This window comes from Salmo salar, chromosome 06 (genome assembly GCF_965601325.2).
Source record: "Salmo salar chromosome 06, fSalSal1, whole genome shotgun sequence".
In the NCBI taxonomy this organism is placed as follows: domain Eukaryota; kingdom Metazoa; phylum Chordata; class Actinopteri; order Salmoniformes; family Salmonidae; genus Salmo; species Salmo salar.
The window spans coordinates 61,462,461-61,482,150 of NC_138296.1; the positions used below are offsets into that span (position 1 = coordinate 61,462,461).

At 44.3% G+C, this 19,690-nt stretch overlaps 1 protein-coding gene across 1 annotated transcript in view; it reads right to left on the reverse strand.

The window, feature by feature from the left end:
* Positions 1-5,254: 5,254 nt before the first annotated feature.
* LOC106607717 (gamma-aminobutyric acid type A receptor subunit rho2) overlaps positions 5,255-19,690 on the reverse strand; it is a 43,121-nt gene continuing 28,685 nt past the window's right edge. The window contains exons 4-10 of the mRNA XM_014204971.3: positions 8,643-8,866; positions 8,375-8,457; positions 8,125-8,265; positions 7,665-7,817; positions 7,279-7,487; positions 7,138-7,161; positions 5,255-6,981 (exon numbers count right to left, since the gene is read on the reverse strand). Coding sequence (XP_014060446.1) covers positions 6,673-6,981; positions 7,138-7,161; positions 7,279-7,487; positions 7,665-7,817; positions 8,125-8,265; positions 8,375-8,457; positions 8,643-8,866 — 1,143 coding nt within the window. The 3' untranslated portion in view covers positions 5,255-6,672. The remainder of the gene's footprint in view (positions 6,982-7,137; positions 7,162-7,278; positions 7,488-7,664; positions 7,818-8,124; positions 8,266-8,374; positions 8,458-8,642; positions 8,867-19,690) is intronic.

The window sequence follows — 19,690 nt, forward strand, 5'->3', positions numbered from 1 at the left end:
TTTGCTCGCCTGAGGTAGAGTATCTCATGATAAGCTGTAGAACACACTATTTACCAAGAGAGTTTTCATCTATATTCTTCGTAGCTGTCTATTTACCACCACAAACCGATGCTGGCACAAAGACCGCACTCAATGAGCTGTATACGGCCATAAGCAAACAAGAAAACGCTCATTCAGAGGCAACGCTCCTAGTGGCTGGGGACTTTAAATAATGCAGGGAAACTTAAATCCATTTTACCTAATTTCTACCAACATGTTAAATGGGCAACCAGAGGGAAAAAAACTCTAGAACACCTTTACTCCGCACACAGAGACGCATACAAAGCACTCACTCGCCCTCCATTTAGCAAATCTGACCATAATTATATCCTCCTGATTCCTGCTTACAAGCAAAAACTAAAGCAGGAAGTACCAGTGACTGTGGTCAGATGTGGTCAGATGAAGCAGATACTAAGCTACAGGACTGTTTTGCTAACACAGACTGGAATATGTTCCGTGATTCCTCCAATGGCATTGAGGAGTACACCACATCAGTCACTGGCTTCATCAATAAGTGCATCGATGACGTCGTCCCCACAGTGACTGTACATACATACCCCAACCAGAAGCCATGGATTACAGGCAACATCTGCACTGAGCTAAAGGGTGCCCGCCGACGAACCATCAAGCAGGCAAAGCGTCAATACAGGACCAAGCTTTAATCGTACTACACTGGCTCCGGCGCTCATTGGATGTGGCAGGGCTTGCAAACTATTACGGACTACAAAGGGAAGCACACCCGCGAGCTGCCCAGTGACACAGGCCTGCCAGACGAGCTAAATTACTTCTATGCTCGCTTCGAGGCAAGTAACACTGAAACATGCATGAGAGCATCAGCTGTTCCAGACGACTGTGTGATCACGCTCTCTGTACCAGATCTAAGTAAGACCTTCAAACAGGTCAACATTCACAAGGCCGCAGGGCCAGACGGATTACCAGGACGTGTACTCCAAGCATGCACTGACCAACTGGCAAGTGTCTTCACTGACATTTTCAACCTGTCCCTGACTGAGTCCAATTTGCTAACCACCCCAACAGATCCACAGATCTCTATTGCACTCCACACTGCCCTTTCCCACCTGGACAAAAGGAACACCTATGTGAGAATGCTGTTCATTGACTACAGCCACGCTGATCCTCAACACAGGGCCCCTCAGGAGTGCGTGCTCAGTCCTCTCCTGAACTCCCTGTTCACTCATGACTGCATGGCCAGGCACGACTCCAACACCATCATTAAGTTTGCTGATGACACAACAGTGGTTGGCCTGATCACCGACAACAATGAGACAGCGAGGAGGTCAGAGACCTGGCCGTGTGGTGCCAGGACAACAACCTCTGCCTCAACATGATCAAGACAAAGAAGATGATTGTGGACTACAGGAAAAGGAGGACTGAGCACGCCCCCATTCTCATCGACTGTAGTGGAGCAGGTTGAAAGCTTCAAGTTCCTTGGTGTCCACATCACCAACAAACTATCATGGTCCAAACACACCAAGACAGTTGTGAAGAGGGCATGACAAAGCCTATTCCCCCTCTTGTACTCCTGTATTCCTTAAGGAAGATTAGCGGTATATTCCCATACTCCTTATGGAGGAGTAGCAGTATGCACCTATGCTCATTGTGTACTCCTGATAGTACTATAAGTATACTCCTGATACTACTGTGTCATTAGCCTATCCCGACCTGCAAACAGGATCAGGACAGAACCTGGAAGTGTCTGAATAGGCTAAAACACAGGGAGCGTAATACTATTCTGTGCCAAACTGAAATCTGAGATTAACATACTAAAACGCAGCATCTGTTCAGGCCAGGCAGAGTCACAAGGGCGCTTCAACACAATTTAGGGATTGGCTGTCAGCACCACAAATAGTAAAAGGGATGTAGACATTTTTAATGGTCTAGGGCAGCACCACAGGGCAAAGCCAATATTTCTCTGCAGAAAAGATTTGTAAACTACTAACTTCATGTTCTCTGATGCACATGGTGTCATGATATGAGCTGTCCTATTACTGTATGTGGCATTCAAATGGAAGTTAACCTGCCTCAGATTACATAGGCTACATGTTATGTAAGATTCAACCCTAACCCATTTTTGTATTTTTTATAAATAGGATGCTAGGGTTAAAGCTAGGGTTAGAGTTGAACTGGGATGTAGACATGAAGCTAGGGTTAGGGTTAAGATTGGAGCTGGAGCCAAGGTTGGAGCTAACTCTAATCCTCAACCACAACCCTAACCTTAACCCTAACCCTAGCTGTCCACATCCCGGTTCAACACTAAACCAGCCTCAACTACAACCCTTACCCTAACCCCTAGATTAATGTCCACATCCCGGTTCAACCCTAACCCGGTATTCAAGATATCAGGATGTAAAATGCAGTAGTTCTCAATAACAGCAGTGTACACTACAAGTGCAATACATAGTGTTCTAGCACCACCACCTGCTGTTCCAGAGCACTAGCACACACAAGACTACAGGGAACACATTTACTTGGATTTCATTTGAACAAACATTCTATTGCATACCTTTCAACCAATAGAGGGCGTCATGGTCTAAAACAAGTTATAGAGTGGACATTTGTCTTACAGAAATACCTACCAGATAGAAAAGTACCTGATTGCAAGGTCTTCTTTTATGAGATACTGTGTATATCTAATTTAATAATGATTTTTTTTTTAAATGCAATGAACAATTGATTGGAATTATATGCTGCTTTTACAGATGCTTAAAGTGATTTGCACATGGGGGAAAGTCACCTTATCTACTGCTACCAATGTGTATCACCCACCTGGGTGATGCCAAAGCAGCCATCGCTTCAGAAAGCTCATCAACACATCAGCTATCACAGAGGTAATCCAATATGTCTCCCATGACATAAATAATTTAGAATGCTGTTGCAGTTCTTTCATAGCATGTGTGGCAGTTTAATTTTGTTTGAACTGACAGATTTTCTCCCACCTCCCCAATCACTTCTCCCCACACATAATTCATCTGGATTTGGTGGGCGGAAGATTGCAGCACTTGATGCAAAGCCAACCGCATGACATTATATAAAGGTTTTGTTGTTGCCTATCTCTCGTCATTATAAATTAATCTGCACTAACCAACTGTCAACTGATGATGATGGTTCTGTTGAATATGACAGTGAGCATGGCATAATACAATAGTATAATATTTACTGTAGATGCTTGTTCAAATATTTTTTACAATATACTGTATGAATATGAATTATGATATACTTAGGATATAATATATTATACTTTAAGCAGATTTCATAAATTTTGGTAACTTGGGTAAACAACCCTAAACCTAACTTTAACCCTAATTCTAACCCTAACCTTAACCCCGTAACCGAAAACGAACTCCTAAACCTAACCACTTACCCTAACCCTAACTATAATTGTAACCCTAAACCTAACTCCTCAGTTTAAAGTAGCCTTTGTCCTCATAGGGACTATCCTTGTAGTGACTTTTGGGGATTTCAGGTCTTCACAAGGATAGAACCAACACACACACACACACACACGAAGAGTTGCCTAATCATAATAGTTAAGCCCTGTATTAGGGTGTTTTTGTAGTGAGGATTGGATTGCCATGGAGGGGGAGGGCACTGGGCATCCAATCCCAACTCACCCTCTGTTACTGGTTTACTGAGGACCACAGACAGCGGTCATCTGAGGGGACAACAATAGACAACATTTGTATACAGATTACACAATGTAACAGGCATCACTGTAACATAACAGGGTTTAGCATATTGCCTAAATGTCAGTTCACAGAAACAGCAGTTGTTTCTCTGCAGACAGAGGACAAAGGATCAAACTGTGCTGTGGATCAATGACAGTGATGTCATTTTTCTGCTGAATGAGTTAGCCATATCACGTGACATCTATGATGTTCAGTGGGTCAACCACTGGGCCTCACTTGATTGGTCAATGCTATATCAGGCATATCCTGCTGAAAGGGATATGTAGGCAATAGGCAACTGTACTGTAGCCCCATTATGTTACAATGTTATGTTGTAATATACACTGACTGTACAAAACATTAGGAACTTTCCATGACAGACAGACCAGGTGAAAGCTATGATCCCACATGGATTGTGTATGTGTGGCATTCAGAGGGTGAATGGGCAAGACAAAAGATTTAAGTGCCTTTGAATGGGGTATGGTAGTAGGTGCCAGGCACACCGGTTTGAGTGTGTCAAGAACTGCAACGCTGCTGGGTTTTTCATGCTCAACAGTTTCCCGTGTGTATCAAGAATGGGCCACCACCCAGAGGACATCCAGCCAACTTGGGAAGCATTGGAGACAAAAGGGGGTGCAACTCAATATTAGGAAGGTGTTCCTAATTGTCACGCCCTGACCTTAGATCCTTATTATTCTCTATGGTTGGTTAGATCAGGGTGTGACACGAGTGGGAAATTCTATGTTTTCTGTTTCTTTGTTTTGGGCCGAGTGTGGTTCCCAATCAGAGGCAGCTGTCGATCATTGTCTCTGATTGGGAATCATACTTAGGCAGCCTGTTTTCCACCTGAGTTTGTGGGATCTTGTTTTCTGTTTAGTGTCTGTGCCTGACAGAAATGTGCGCTTTCGTTTTCGCCTTTTGACATTTTGTTTAAGTGTTTTTGTGAATAAAGGAATCATGAACACTTTCCACGCTGCGCTTTGGTCTACTCTTCCTACCACCAACGAGAGCCGTTACACTAATGTTTTTTACACTCAGTGTAGAGACACATATAGAGGCTAATCTAATTTGATTTGTTTGTTTGGGGATTAAATGTGCTATGAATGCTCTCTAAAATCTGGATTATAGACAGACAGATGTACATCACATGGCAAGATTGTCTCAGAAACACATTATTCTTAAAGTGAATGCTGTATTTCCAGTCATCTTATCTCATAGTCATTAGTAATGTTGCCTCATCCATAAGGAAACAATGACATAATCCAGCTAGGGTTGCAAAAGTTCAGCAGCTTTTCCAAAATTCACAGGTTTTCCCGAAGTCCTGGTTGAAGACTTATCACCTCTTGCTTCAGGGAATCTTCCAACTGGGATTTTTGAAAGAACTTGGGAATTTTGAGTTACTGGAACTTTGCAACCCTACCTCCAGCAATTGAAAGATAATGTTTACAGACTTTTCTTTAGATTGAGAACAGGCAAACAAAATATGTATGGTCATGAATCATGCTCAAACACATTGACTGCAAACATGCTTTTAGCTTAAAGCCTTTATTTATAAATCTGCTCCAAAAAGCATACATTCTAAATATTTTGACGCAACAATAATCAGTCTACAGTAGTTGTGCAGCTTGTGGACAAGCATCTGTATGAGGTGATTTGCGTTGGTTGAGCATTTGTCCAACATGCTGACATGTCTACAGTGGCAATATGGATGCCTAGTAAATCCAGCTCATGCTTGTGGCTATCTACATACTACATACAATACCATGTGTACTAATATACTGCTTGGATAGAATACTGGATATAAAAAGCAATATGCAGTCACTTGTAATCCAAACAGTCAATCAAACAAACAAACACAAAAGATATAGCCGTGAAACCAGTTCACTTAAGGCTGTTCAAGTTCATTACATCACAGATAAAGGTTTATAAGTCTTTAAAACCCCTTCTGAATAATACACAAACAGAAACAACTCTTTAATTGGTTGATAACATTGAGTTCCTGAAACAAGCTGAATGATAGTTCACATAAGCATTCATTAATGGTACCCACCCTCGCAATTTCTGTGGCCATGAAAAAACCTATTTAGCCCCATGCATTGTTTTTAACAACTTAAGGTATAATGGCATATTAGTGCACTAAACATTTATTATGTAAGTAAATTGATAGGCCTAAAATGAATAAATAATTAAATACATAATGAATAAATAATTTAATAAATACAGAAATACTGTAATCTAAGTGGACATCTATATTCCAGCTTGTATAAATGTAGATTTAGATTTTTGTGTGGTTTGCTCAATCATGATCAGCTGTTAAAAATAATAACACTTGGTGCATTCCTAGAAGACATGAGTCTGTGGCTGTGTTCCAATTTGCTCATGAGCAATTGATGCTTGCCAAATCAACATAGTCGATTTAGAGGTCAAACCCTCACATTATGGATCAAGCTTTCTGTTTTCTGTTTAAAGAGGCAAGCTTGGGCAACACTTAGTCCATTTTAGAAGTACGTATACTGTCAGTAATACAGACACAGTTTTCCTGCTTTGACAGTACCATGAGTATAAAATTCATCATAGTTTGTGCTTGGACCTGCATGGCTGCGTAAATAGTTTATATAGCAAAAAAAGGAAAGCTGTACAGTTGAGTCAAGTAGTAAGATGGTTGTAGCTGATGGTGAGGATAGAATGGTGTTATCCATCTAGAGATCTGTGAAAACTTTTGTGAGTGCTGCTGGTGAGCACAGGTGTTATAAGAAATCCACCACCTCAATGTGGTGGATTTCTTATAACACCTGTGCTCACCAGAAGCACTCGCTTATGGAGGTCAATACCACTTTGAGTCAATCAGTTTGTCAGTCTGAATTAAATAACGGTCATGTTTCATCTGGTACAGCAACATCAGTAGATTGTCTCTCTGCTGACTGTAACAAGGCTGTCCGGGAGAGCCTCAGCAGTACACAGACCAGTAGATGAGGTTGAAAATTATGTAGGATCCAGGAAAGATCATGCGGGAGTAGGTGTCTATGGCGTGGGTGTTCTGCATGAAACTGAAGCTGCGGAAGCGCGTCTTCTTCTTGGTTGCCGTGGACTCGTTGTCCAAGGAGATGTGCACCACCATGCGTTCCTGCTTCTCCGGGGGGTCCTCAGGAGCGGGGGCCCTGGTGTACCCGGCTAGACTGTTGGTGTCGGACTCGCTGTAGGTCCCGTCCACCATCATGGTCCCGGTGTGGGACATGCCACATGTGCAGGGGAGCGACTGTAGGGCAGAGAGAGAGAGAGAGAGAGAGATGGAGTGAGGGAGAGAGAGAGAGAGACAGGTGGGTGAGAGAGAGAAAGAGAGATAGAGAGAGATCAGAGTAGGAAAAACGATGAAAGGACTTGTAGTTCAGTGTAGTATGATGAAGACCCTTACCTGTTCTCTCGCCAGGCCCAGGGACTGTAGGACAGAAGAGAGAGAGAGAGAGATAAAGAGAAAGAAAGAGAGAAAAGACTAGGAAAAATGCTGAAAGGACATAAAGAACAGCAGTATAGCATAGTAAGATGGGAACCTTACCTGCTCTCTGGCCTTTTCCCTGAGCTTCCGATCTTTCCCGTCCCTCAACGTTGTCAGATAGTTGACGGCAGCATATTCCAGCACCGATAGGAACACAAACACAAAACTGACCCAGAGGTAAATGTCCACAGCTTTGATGTAGGAAACCCTGGGCATGGAGGCGTTGACTCCAGTGATGATGGTGGACATGGTGAGCACCGTGGTGATACCTGTAGCACAGTACAACCACAACGTCTGTGTGAACACGAGACTCAAGGAAGTATCCTCACAGATATGAACCAACCAATCCATCTACACTCTTAGAAAAAGGTTTCCCCACCACAGGGACAGCTGAAGAACCCTTTTAGGTTCTTGGTAGAATATTTTCTTCTAAGAGTGTATCTTACCTAATGAGACCCTGGCCGGTACGGCCCGACGGTCGATCCAGAACGACACCCAGGACAACATGACCATCAGAGTCGCAGGGAAGTAGGTCTGAAGCAGGAAGAAGAAGATGTGGCGTCGCAGGGTGAAGTTGATGTACAGACGGTTGTACCAGCCTGGAGGGAAGAAGTGAAAGACACATGAGATATCACCATAAATATGAAAATGGGTTTTGCTTCTCTGAAGAACTTAAGAGCAGATGTATTTGTACAACAATGTACTGTATTTGGATTCAGTGAAATTGTCACATACAAATATCCATACAAACAGTTAGATAATATACTTCAATTTTGTTATTCAAATAAATGTTGACTTCTTGAGAAGTAAATGCTGCAACATCCAGTCATCATTTGTACACAGAATGTGTTATTTTTATACAATACATTTTCTTATCCGACCCTCAGAGATTATTTGTGGTTCTACCTGTGCTGCTGTAGAAAGCCAGTCTGGAGGTAGTGTGAAACTTCTGGATGAGGAACTGAGACAGAGAGATCCTGTCATCCGTGCTCAGGGACTCATCCCCACTCTTCCAGTACAGCATGAGGTCCTCATCCGTGTAAGCATCTGGAGACAACAGAAATGGATTTCTAATTGAAATCTGCCTAATGTACTGTACCGCCACACCAAATCCCTTTAGAACACAGTGTGAGACAGTCAGAGTACCACTACTTACAGCTCTCCAGCTCTAAGGTGCAGGTCTGTGAATCCAGAGGGAAACGACTGAAGTCCATGTTACAGGCAGCAGTAACCGTCACCCTTGGGATTCAAACACAACATCTTTATATCCATGACGACAAAAACACAAAAATGTCAACATGCTACATCCTCGTAGTAAAGTATGATTCTATGAGATGGGTGTTGGGAAAATGGGGATCAACTGAGTTCTGCGCTGCCATTGTAGAAATGATACAAAACAAAGCTGCTGCTTCCAGTTTCCTCACCTGAGGCTGTAGAGCACGTGTCCATCTGGGAACACCCTGAGCATGATGTTCTCAGTGGTGGTGTCATGAATGAACGACCTCTTGGAGTGGACGAAGAACACATCAGGCACCCAGATCTTCTTGACCAGGCGCCCGTCGAACGTCATGCTCTTATTAGTTGTGCTGGGAAAGGACAGCCTCTCATCTTTCCAGTAGTGCCTCAGATACAGGGTCATGGTGAAGTCCTGCAGGTCACCGAAACAGACAGAGATGGCTTTTAGATTAATTTGTTAGTTGGTTGCAGCCTTGTATAAATCCTCTGAACCCATTCCTGGATTTAGAGTTGTAGATTAAGCCATTGATTGTATATGTTGTGATTACCAGGGTCTCACCCTCTCCCTGGATTATAGTGTATATTTATGATTAGATATACACTGAGTATACCGAACATTAGGAACACCTTACTAATATTGAGTTGCGCCAAGTGTTCCCTCTAAACTGCGCACACGCGCAGTAGCCCAGAGACTGCCCCTTCACTCAACTTTCTAGAGCAGTAGTCCCCAACCGGTCGATCTCCAAGGCATTCCTAATCAATAATTTCTGTAAAAAACTCAACGATAAAGTCTTGTGTTCCTATTTTTTTTATTTTTCTCAGGCTGTTGATGGTAGGTGCACCCAATTCAGCTGCCTTGCGCATCGGGTAGGCGAACTGTTGCCATTTTGAACCATTTCATGCATCTGAAGGAACACACTCTACCTTCCCTGTGGGCCCAATGAAGGGTGACTCATTTGGGTGACTCATTTGAGTCACCCATTTCAAGGCCTGCCTTCAAACTCAGTGCCTCTTTGCTTCACATCAATTGAAAATCAAAAGAAATCTGCCAAGACCTCAGAAAAAAATTGCAGACCTCCACAAGTCTGGTTCATCCTTGGGAGCAATTTCCAAATGCCTGAAGGTACCACGTTCATCTGTACAAACAATAGTACGCAAGTATAAACACCATGGGACCACGCAGCCGTCATACCATTCAGGAAGGAGACGCGTTCTGTCTCCTAGAGATGAATGTACTTTGGTGCGAAAAGTTCAAATCAATCCCAGAACAACAGCAAAATACCTTGTGAAGATGCTGGAGGAAACAGGTGCCAAAGTATCTATATCCACAGTAAAACGAGTCCTATATCTACATAACCAGCAAGGAAGAAGCCACTGCTCCAAAACCGGCATAAAAAAGCCAGACTACGGTTTGCAAAATTAAGCTAATTTGTATATTGCTGATTCATTATGGAAACTAGGGTTCGTGCAGATAACCAATAATTGTATGACGTTTGGAATGAGACTAATGAGGTAACAATTAATAATTCATTAACAGAGGACTAATTGATAAGATATGAAAATATCTGAAGAGTCGATTCGGGAAATAGAGACTCTATAAACATTTTCCCGTAGTGCCCCAACTTCCTAATTAATTTTAGTTTACATGATTAGTTTAATCACGTAATAATAATTACACAGAGAATTGATTTGATAAAATAACAGTCTTCACATTTAATGATAGTCACAGACATGCCATTTTGGTGCCCCCTGTGAGGAATCTAAAATAGAATGAGATCTTCATGATTGAATTAAGTATATACATTAATTGTGCAATCAGATTACTGTACAAACAGAATGCGTTAGACACGAATAGTGCCGTGTGGTGTGTGTGTTGCCCATAGTTGTCCCGGTGTGTCACGTTCGCTATCTTCGAACTCCCTGTCATATATAAGCCAAGGCGCAGCGTGCCGGTAATTCCACATACTTTATTGAAGAAAAAAACGAACAAAACAATAAACAGGTAAAACAGAAAGAAACGTGACGCTCTGGGGCTGCTCAAAGGCAGCTGCACAAAAACAAGATCCCACAACTCAAGGAGGGAAAAATGGCTGCCTAAGTATGGTTCCCAATCAGAGACAACGATGGACAGCTGCCTCTGATTGGAAACCACACTCAGCCAAAACAAAGAAATAGAAAAATTAGATTGCCCACCCCACATCACACCCTGACCTAACCAAACTGGAGGAAAATAAACGTCTCTAAGGTCAGGGCGTGACACGGTGTCGCTTTTCTGATGACGTCAGAGTGGGTTATGAGTTGTGAAGTTAGTGATTACATTTCTAAGTGATCCAGATACTTATAGAAATTTGACAAATAGACGCGTTGGGCCAAAGGTCCTATTTCTGTCTCTTGTGTTTCAGACGCGGGTAAACTCTGTCATTATTAATTTCACGAGCGAGGACATAGGGCCAGCCAATTGAAATTTGAGGATATATTAGCTTGACCAAGCAATAAATCTTGGTCCCGTGCGTTTGCAGTAGTGTGGGTAGGGCACAGGCGTATCGAGTTCCGGTAACTTAGGGCTAGCAAAGAAGATCGCCGAAAAGGGTTTGAACGTAAGACATTACTAGTAAAACCGTTCCCTTGTTTAAGGGGATCTTATGTTATGCTTGAAAGTGTACAAAGTAGGATTAGCTTGCACGAGATGCTAAGCTAACAAAGGGAAAGCAGACATTTTGTTTTTCCTGTGTCACGTTGAAATTCCTCCGTCTTGTGCGATGGAAGTCCAACCCTTTGTACTTCCATTTGATTTCAGCTTTCTGTGATCAGTGAACCCCTGGGGGTGAAGAATCGCCAGTACATTTCTTTTAAAAATAATTATTTAGGCGACACCCTAACGTGGATCACGTTTAACAAGTGGTTACTTATGATATCCAGCCAGTCTCAACTGACTGGATGTCGATGTCTCATTCAATTTAACTAAAATTGCCAGATTTACCTTTTTCCAATGGACATTTTAAATAATATCCAAATGGATGGGTTTCTACAAATGAGACAATTTAAACTTTTCCACATTAACCTTGATACAGCAACGCTCTCAGGTTAATTAAAGTTTAATTCCCAAATAGGTCTATACAGGTTTGATTTATCATTAACATTGATTTATCAGTAAAATGTGCTTTTGCAAAGCACATTCAGTACTGTCTAATACTGCCGGAACTCCCACCTCCAGCGGGAGACCAACTCCGGCTCCCAACTTTGTAATCTGAAGATTTTCCTTGGTGCCCTGACTTCCTAGTTCATTGCATTTACATGATTAGTTTAGTCACGTAATAATAATTACAGAGAATTGATTTGATAAAATAACAGTCTTCACTTTAATGATGCCAAAGACACGACAACTATCAAGGCACAAGGCAAGACCCAAATGCAGACACAGGAGGCAGACGGTTGGAGTCTTACAATGTTTATTAATACAAAGGGGTAGGCAAGAGAATGGTCATGGACAGGCAGAAAGGTCAAAACCAGATCAGAGTCCAGAAGGTATAGAGTGGCGGATAGGCTCGTGGTCAAGGCACGCAGAATGGTCTGGCAGGTGGGTACAAAGTCCAGAATTTCGCTGGTTGACTTGGAAACATACAAGACGAACTGGCACAAAGAGACAGGAAACAAAGGGATAAATACAATGGGGAAAATAAGCGACACCTGGAGGGGGTGGAGACAATCACAAGGACAGGTGAAACAGATCAGGGCGTGACAGTACCCCTCCCCCTAGGGACGCTACTTGGTGTCCTACCTGGGCGCATACCTGGCTGACCGGGGTGTCGGCGGTGGAAATCGGCGATGAGGGCCGGGTCCAAGATGTCTTTAGCAGGAACCCAGCACCTCTCCTCCGGGCCATAACCCTCCTAGTCAACCAGGTACTGGAAACCCCTGTCCCATGGTCAAACCTTCAGGAGGCGTCTCACAGTATATGCTGGCTGGCCATTGATAACCCTTGGGGGAGGGATGGGCCTGGAGACAGAAGACAAAGGACAGTGAGACGCAGGCTTAATCCTAGACACATGGAAGGTAGGGTGAATACGGAGGGTACGGGGTAACACAAGACGGACATCAGTGGAACTTAGGACTCTGGAGATGGGAAAAGGACCAATGAACCGGGGAGACAGCTTGCGGGACTCTACCCGAAGGGGCAGGTCCCGAGTTGAAAGCCATACCCTCTGCCCAATGCGGTAGCGGGGAGCTGGGGTCCGGCGACGGTCCACTTGTCGACGATACCTGGAGTTGATCTTGAGAATAGCCGCCCTGGCTCTTCTCCAGGTACGTCGACAGCGGTGGACAAACAGCTGGGCTGAGGGTACGCTGACCTCCTGCTCTTGTTCTGGGAAGAGTGGAGGCTGATACCCATGGAGCACTCAAAAGGGGAGAGTCCAGTGGCAGAACTGGGAAGAGTGTTCCGGGCATACTCGACCCAGACCAGTTGACGGCTCCAGATAGTGGGGTTAGTTGAGACCAGGCACCTTAAGGTGGTCTCCAGGTCTTGGTTGGCTCGCTCCGACTAACCATTAGTTTGGGGATGGAATCCGGATGACAGGCTGGCTGACGACCCAATAAGGGTGCAGAATGCCTTCCAGAACTGAGATGAGAACTGAGGACCCCGATCGGAGACCATGTTTACTGGGAGTCCATGGATCCAGAAGACATGAAGCACCATAAGCTGGGCCGTCTCCTTGGCAGAAGGTAGTTTGGGGAGAGGGATGAAATGGGCGGCCTTGGAGAACCGGTCGACTACCGTTAGAATGACAGTGTTGCCATCAGACGGAGGGAGCCCAGTGACAAAGTCCAGAGATATATGAGACCAGGGACGATGAGGAACTGGTAGTGGCTGCAGGAGGCCAGAAGGAGCTTGCCGTCTTGTTTTGAGCACACACAGTGCATGCGGTGATGAAAGCAGAGATGTCAGGGACCATTGTGGGCCACCAGAAGCTTTGTTGAAGGAAGGCTAGTGTACGATGGGACCCTGGACGACAGGTCAGCCTGGAGGAATGAGCCAATTCCAGGACCCGGGGCCAGACTGGGTTAGGGACAAACAGCCGGTTAGCCGGGCCCCCTTCAGGTCCAGGTTGGGAGCGTTGCACCTCGTGAACCAGATTCTCAATACCCCAATCCACAGTGGCAGCAAGGCATGAGGTAGGGAGAATGGTTTCGGAAGTCGAGGGTGTGGCAGAGGAACTGTATAGGCGGGAGAGAGCATCAGGCTTCACATTTTTAACACCAGGATGGTAGGAAATGGTAAAGTTGAATCTGGTTAACAGGAGGGCCCACCGGGCCTGCCTTGAGTTGAGGCGCTTGGCTGAACGGAGATATTCCAAGTTTTTATGGTCGGTCCAGACCAGGAATGGCTGTTCTGCTCCTTCCAGCCAGTGCCTCCACTCCTCCAACGCCATCTTCACCGCCAGGAGTTCTCGGTTGCCAACTTCATAATTCCTCTCAGCAGGATTGAGACAATGTGACAGGAAAGCACCGGATGAAGCTTCTGGTCCTGGGCAGATCGCTGGGACAGGATGGCCCCCACACCAACATCCGAAGCATCCACTTCCACCACAAATTGACACGAGGGGTCCGGATGGATGAGGATGGGTGCTGTTGTGATCCGATGCTTCAGGTCCACAAAGGCTTTGTCGATAGCTGGAGACCATTTGAACGGTAAATTGGGGGAGGTGAGTGCCGAGAGGGGGGCCGCCAGGGTGCTGTAATCCCAAATGAAATGGCAGTAGAAGTTTGCAAACCCACCAATGCTTTCACCTTTCCAGGATCCATCTGAACATTGCCCTCAGTAATGACATATCCCAGAAAGGTGATAGAAGAGCAGTGGAACTCACACTTCTCGGCTTTCACAAACAATTGGTTCTCCAGGAGGCGCTGAAGGACCTGTCTGACATGGAGTACATGTTCTTGGGCAGATCGGGAAAAAAACAGGATGTCGTCCAGGTAGACGAACACAAACCAGTTTAGCATGTCCCGAAGCACATCATTGACCAAAGCCTGGAAGACAGTGGGAGCGTTGGTGAGGCCAAACGGCATGACCAGGTACTCATAATGTCCACTGGCTGTGTTGAAGGCTGTCTTCCACTCATCCCCCTAGCGTATCCAAACCAGGTGGTAGGCATTCCGAAGGTCCAACTTGGAAAACATGGTAGCCCCCTGGAGAGGTTCAAACGCCGAGGAGAGGAGAGGTAGGGGGTAACAATTTTTGTGATATAGTTAATTCCCCGGTAGTCAATGCATGGGCGCAGGCTCTTGTCCTTCTTCTCCACAAAGAAAAACCCTGAGATGCAGAAGGATGGCCCCAGTGGCCAGAGACTCCTCTATGTACTCTTCCATAGCTTTAGTCTCTGGTCCGGACAGAGAATACAACCGACCCCGAGGTGGTGTAGTGCCTGGGAGAAGGTCAATGGCACAATCATAAGGATGGTGCGGGGGAAGGGAAATAGCACGTGGCTTACTGAACACTTCCAGGAGGTCATGGTATTCAGTAGGAATAGCAGAGACATCCACAGCCTTGCTAACATCCTGAGGAGGACGACTTGGGGAAGGCTGTGCCTTATGTGACAAATACAGGTTTGATTTATCATTAACATTGATTTATCAGTAAAATTTGCTTTTGCAAAGCTCATTCAGGACTACCCAGTACTGAATGAAGTCTCGCCTCCAGCAGGAATCCCACGTGGCTTCGGCCTTAGGGATAAGTGAACCTAGTGGTGAATGTACCATAACATTTGCTCTACTGGTTACACTTATGATAATCCAGACAATCTCAATTGATTGGATATCATTGTCATGTACCATTAAATTGTCGAACATACCTTTTCAGGTTCTTCCAATTAAATGAGACATTTTAAACTTTCCTATATTAACCTAGATGAACCAACTTCTCAGATTAACTAGTTTAATTCCCAGCTGCCTATACAGGTATGATTAATCATTATCATTAATTAATCAAGTCAATTCGTTTTTGCAAATTCATTCACGTCACATTACTGATACAGTACTGATGGTTCATTAAGGTCTAACGTATTCCAAAACTAAACTTTGGAAAAACAGGAAAAAATCTAATGATCCTCTCAAATGTTCTAATAATGTTCAAGCTATCTGTCACGTCCTGGCCAGTATAAGGGTTAATTGTTATTGTAGTTTGGTCAGGACGTGGCAGAGGGTATTTGTTTTATGTGGTTCGGGGTGGTGTGTTAGTTAGGAGGGCGTTTGATTTATTATTTCCGGGTTTTGGGTTATGGTCTATGTTTATGTATTTCTATGTGTAGTCTAGTGAGTGTGTTTCTATGTTGAGTTAATTGGGGTGGACTTCCAATTGAAGGCAGCTGTTTGGTGTTGCCTTTGATTGGAAGTCCTATATTAGTTGGGTGTGTTTGTCTTGTATTTTGTGGGAGATTGTTCTTGGATTGCTGTGGTGCCTTCAAGGCTGTCATATTGTCGTTCATCATTTTGTTTATTTTTGTATACGTGTTTGTTTGGTTTTTCCTTCTTTTCCGGTAAATAAAGAAGATGAGTATACACATACCTGCTGCGTTTTGGTCCTCCATTTCTAACGACGAGCGTGACACTATCAGAGGAAATGGTTCCCACTCCTCCGTTAATTAGTGAACCCTCACCCATAACAGGATTGATCTCTGACCTTCGCAGAGATACCAACCCTAACTATGCCATTAGAGGAAAAACAGTACAAATCGCGACAAACGCTCTCCAAAATCAACCGTCGGGCACAGGCCTTGTAAAGGTTCTCTCCAGTTTAACCCTGATGTCTTGCCATCCAAGATTGGTATTGGTCCAATACCGCAGTGCACAGCTGAAGCACAAGCAGGAAACGGTAGACATAAAGGGACAGGTGGAGAGAACCAGGAAAATAATGACAAAAGCAGAAAAGGGAAAAAATCTGCTAGCTATGGAACTGCGTTTGAAAACTGAACAATTAAATGTAATTGCAAAAACGTATGACGATGAAAGAGCACAAACTATTCAACAAAATAGTTTTCTACAGGAACAAAATCGTTTTCTACAGGAACAACTCGATTTAGCCAAAACTAAATGTGACCATGTCCATGCCAAACTAGATAAATCTGACGAGTTATCTACAAACAGGAGCACGCAACTTGATAACATGCATGCAGTTTTGTTGAACGTTACTCAAAGTAACACTGTTCTACTACAAATACTGCAGACCAAAGACGATCAGTTAATGAACACAATTACTAAGTTGGATGACAGGTCAGCAGAAGTCATTGACCATTGAAGTCATTGACCAAATGAATGATGAGAGAACTCAGGTGATGAAAATGGAAATAGTGATTTTTAAGCAAGCGGAGGAAATCTCATCACTGAATCTCTCGTTCCGTACTTAAGACCTCTATCTGCAAACAATGACAGATAAGTTTGAGACCGAAAGGAGCAAGTGCAGCAGAATACCACCCTTAGGTACAATCTGGTGGAATTCCAGAAAGGTCACGTGCTACAGCGTGACTACCCAACCAAGCAACCGGAGTCCGGTACTCAAAGGAGTGAAGATGATAGAAGGTTTCAGACTTTGCCTCCCTCATGTGTCCCTCGGTCTTCTGCTCTTGGCCATTCGGCACTGAGTAATATGGTGCCTCTTCGCCAACAAAGCCAAAGCTTGGCTTCTCCTCTTGGCCTTTCGGCCCCAATTTCCCCACAGGATGAAGCCAATCCTTTCCGCCCACTTTGCGCGGAACGCCTTGACAATCTTGTCAAGAATTTCCCCACCTTTGACCCCGTTCCAGGTCAGCCAAACGATACTGAGACGTTCCTAGCTGGCATAGAGGATGCATTGGATGGCTCCCCGAACGCTACGGGTTCTGACCGGGTTTACCTGTTGAAGCGAACATCGAAAAGACACGTGATGAAGTTAATTCGTCTACAACAGCAGCATGTGCTTAATGACTACGCTAAACTTGCCACAGCTTTGAAATTAGAATTGAGTGGTTCTGCGACTCGCAAACACGATAGCTCACTGACTAACACTGTCAAACAAGCTTGGAATGAACACCCACAAGCTTACTATCATAGGCTTTGTTCAGCTTACTTTGGCCTTCTCACTGAAACAGGATGGAAGAGCTGTTACCATTCAAACAAATGTTTCTGTCGAACATGTATTCCACCTTCATTACCTACTTGGGCCTTACAGCCCACGTTGGCTTGCCTATCTTACAACTCAGAGAGCTTGCAAGAACAGCTTTCAAGGCATCAAAAGCTTGCAACGCTAAGAGCCCTGACCACTCGGTTTTGAGGTTTGACCAGGAGCACTCACTCCAGTTAGAGGGTGCATTATCAGGTATTTGAGCATTGAGAAATGACGCACAACAACAGTTTCTACCACAACACCACGATTCCAATAACCTCCGCAGTCTACATAACTGTAAAGTACGTCACCATCGAAACGACTACCGCTACAATTGACCTTTTCGCTACGTTCCTGCACCCAACCCACACGAAGTGTCAGAGCACAAGGGTAAAAAAGGGTTAAAGGACGATCAAAACGTAGACCAATGTTCTCTAGAAGTTCCACTACGTGAAGAACTAAAGCGCTAAATTTTTTAGAAAATGTTAAAAGATAAGTCAAGAGGACTAGACGGGGAATTGCCGGACACCAGGTCCGCAGGAATTAACGCCCTTAGCAAGGAAGTAAAAAAAAATATTTCTCTCACGCGAGACCCTATCCAGGGCCCGCTCGATCAAGAAACAAGCCTGCAGGCTTTGTCTACAGACTCTGATACAAAGGTTGCGAAGAAAAAGGTCAAAAGCTTTGTTTAAAGACAAGCCCACTCAAAATCCGAAAAGTCGATCCGCTTTCACCTTGAACAGAAATGGCACATCACGTCGTTGCGAACAACCACTCCACTTTGTGGGGAATATGTCCACTAAACGCAACTCAAAACGGTCATACCTGGAAACAGTCCTGAAGGACTGCTTAACTTGTCATGCGCTAATTGATTCGGGCACGACAATATCGCTCATCTCTAAAACATTGTTCGATGATCTCAAAAGGGTTTTGAAGCCAACTAAACATTGGTTAAAAGTAGAATGATGCGAAACTACACTTCGAGGGTCACTCAGACTACCTCGCCTCTCACATTGAGAGTCATGCTGAAACTTCACTTCCAGGACGTATCGCTCGTTCAACCTGTGTATGTTACCAGCCTCGAATCTGAACCCCTGCTACTCGGAGCAGACTTGATGGATCGGTTACTCCCACTGATGGATTGGAAAACCAACCATGTATGGTCACAGGTCACAGTGCCTTCTCCACTGACCACAATGTCTTCCCCTACCGCTAGCTGCAATGCAGTCATCCACGAGGGGTATCTGTCGAAAGCACCCCTTGGGAAAAAGACGTTTAGAAACCTCTTGGTGCAGAATCCGATCCAAGGAGATATTACAATATCTCGACACATTCCATCAGCAAACCTGACTGACCATTATTTTAATGATTTCGAGTCTCTGAGAATGAGCAACTTCCCCCCTCCTTGAAGTCGTGCAATACTAGAGTTGAGATGAACTTCTCTTGCTCTTAGGACACTTGCGCAAGCCCTGCGGCCGTCTCAGCAAGAAACACATCAATGAGCAGAGTGTACTCTGTACGGGGGTCAAGACTACGTGCAACACCGTATGAGGCCGTCAGAGCAGAAAACAAATCTAGTTGTAAACTCCCCGATGAGAACAGTGAGGAGCAGACAGGCCCCTAGATGGGGATCATCTTAGAACACATCTAAGATATTACTGAGGTGTTCCACACTGGTTGTAAAAGAAGTCCAGTGGACTTTCACCTCCAAAACAAATTGAAAAAATAGCAATGCCTTGCCATATATAGTTTCAACTACAATACAACTAGTAAAGTACTTTAATCATGTGTTCCGGTAGGATAATATTTCAGAATAAATCGTCTGGATAACTGATCCCTTGAGTACCAATACCAATGCTACCACAGTCAGTCCAGCAACAATCAGTAAGAGGATTAGAGACCTCATAAGTCAAATTGCTATTGATAAATAGTGACAGAGGAGTTAGTAGTCACTCAGATTGCAACATGTTTAAGGGAATCTCCAGAACACTCTTCTGATGGTCACCACACATGCCACTAATAAATAGAACCCTCCATTCAGGAGGAAAGTTATTAGAAGTCATGAACCATGATCACACCGCGTACAACTGGTTCAGTGCTTAG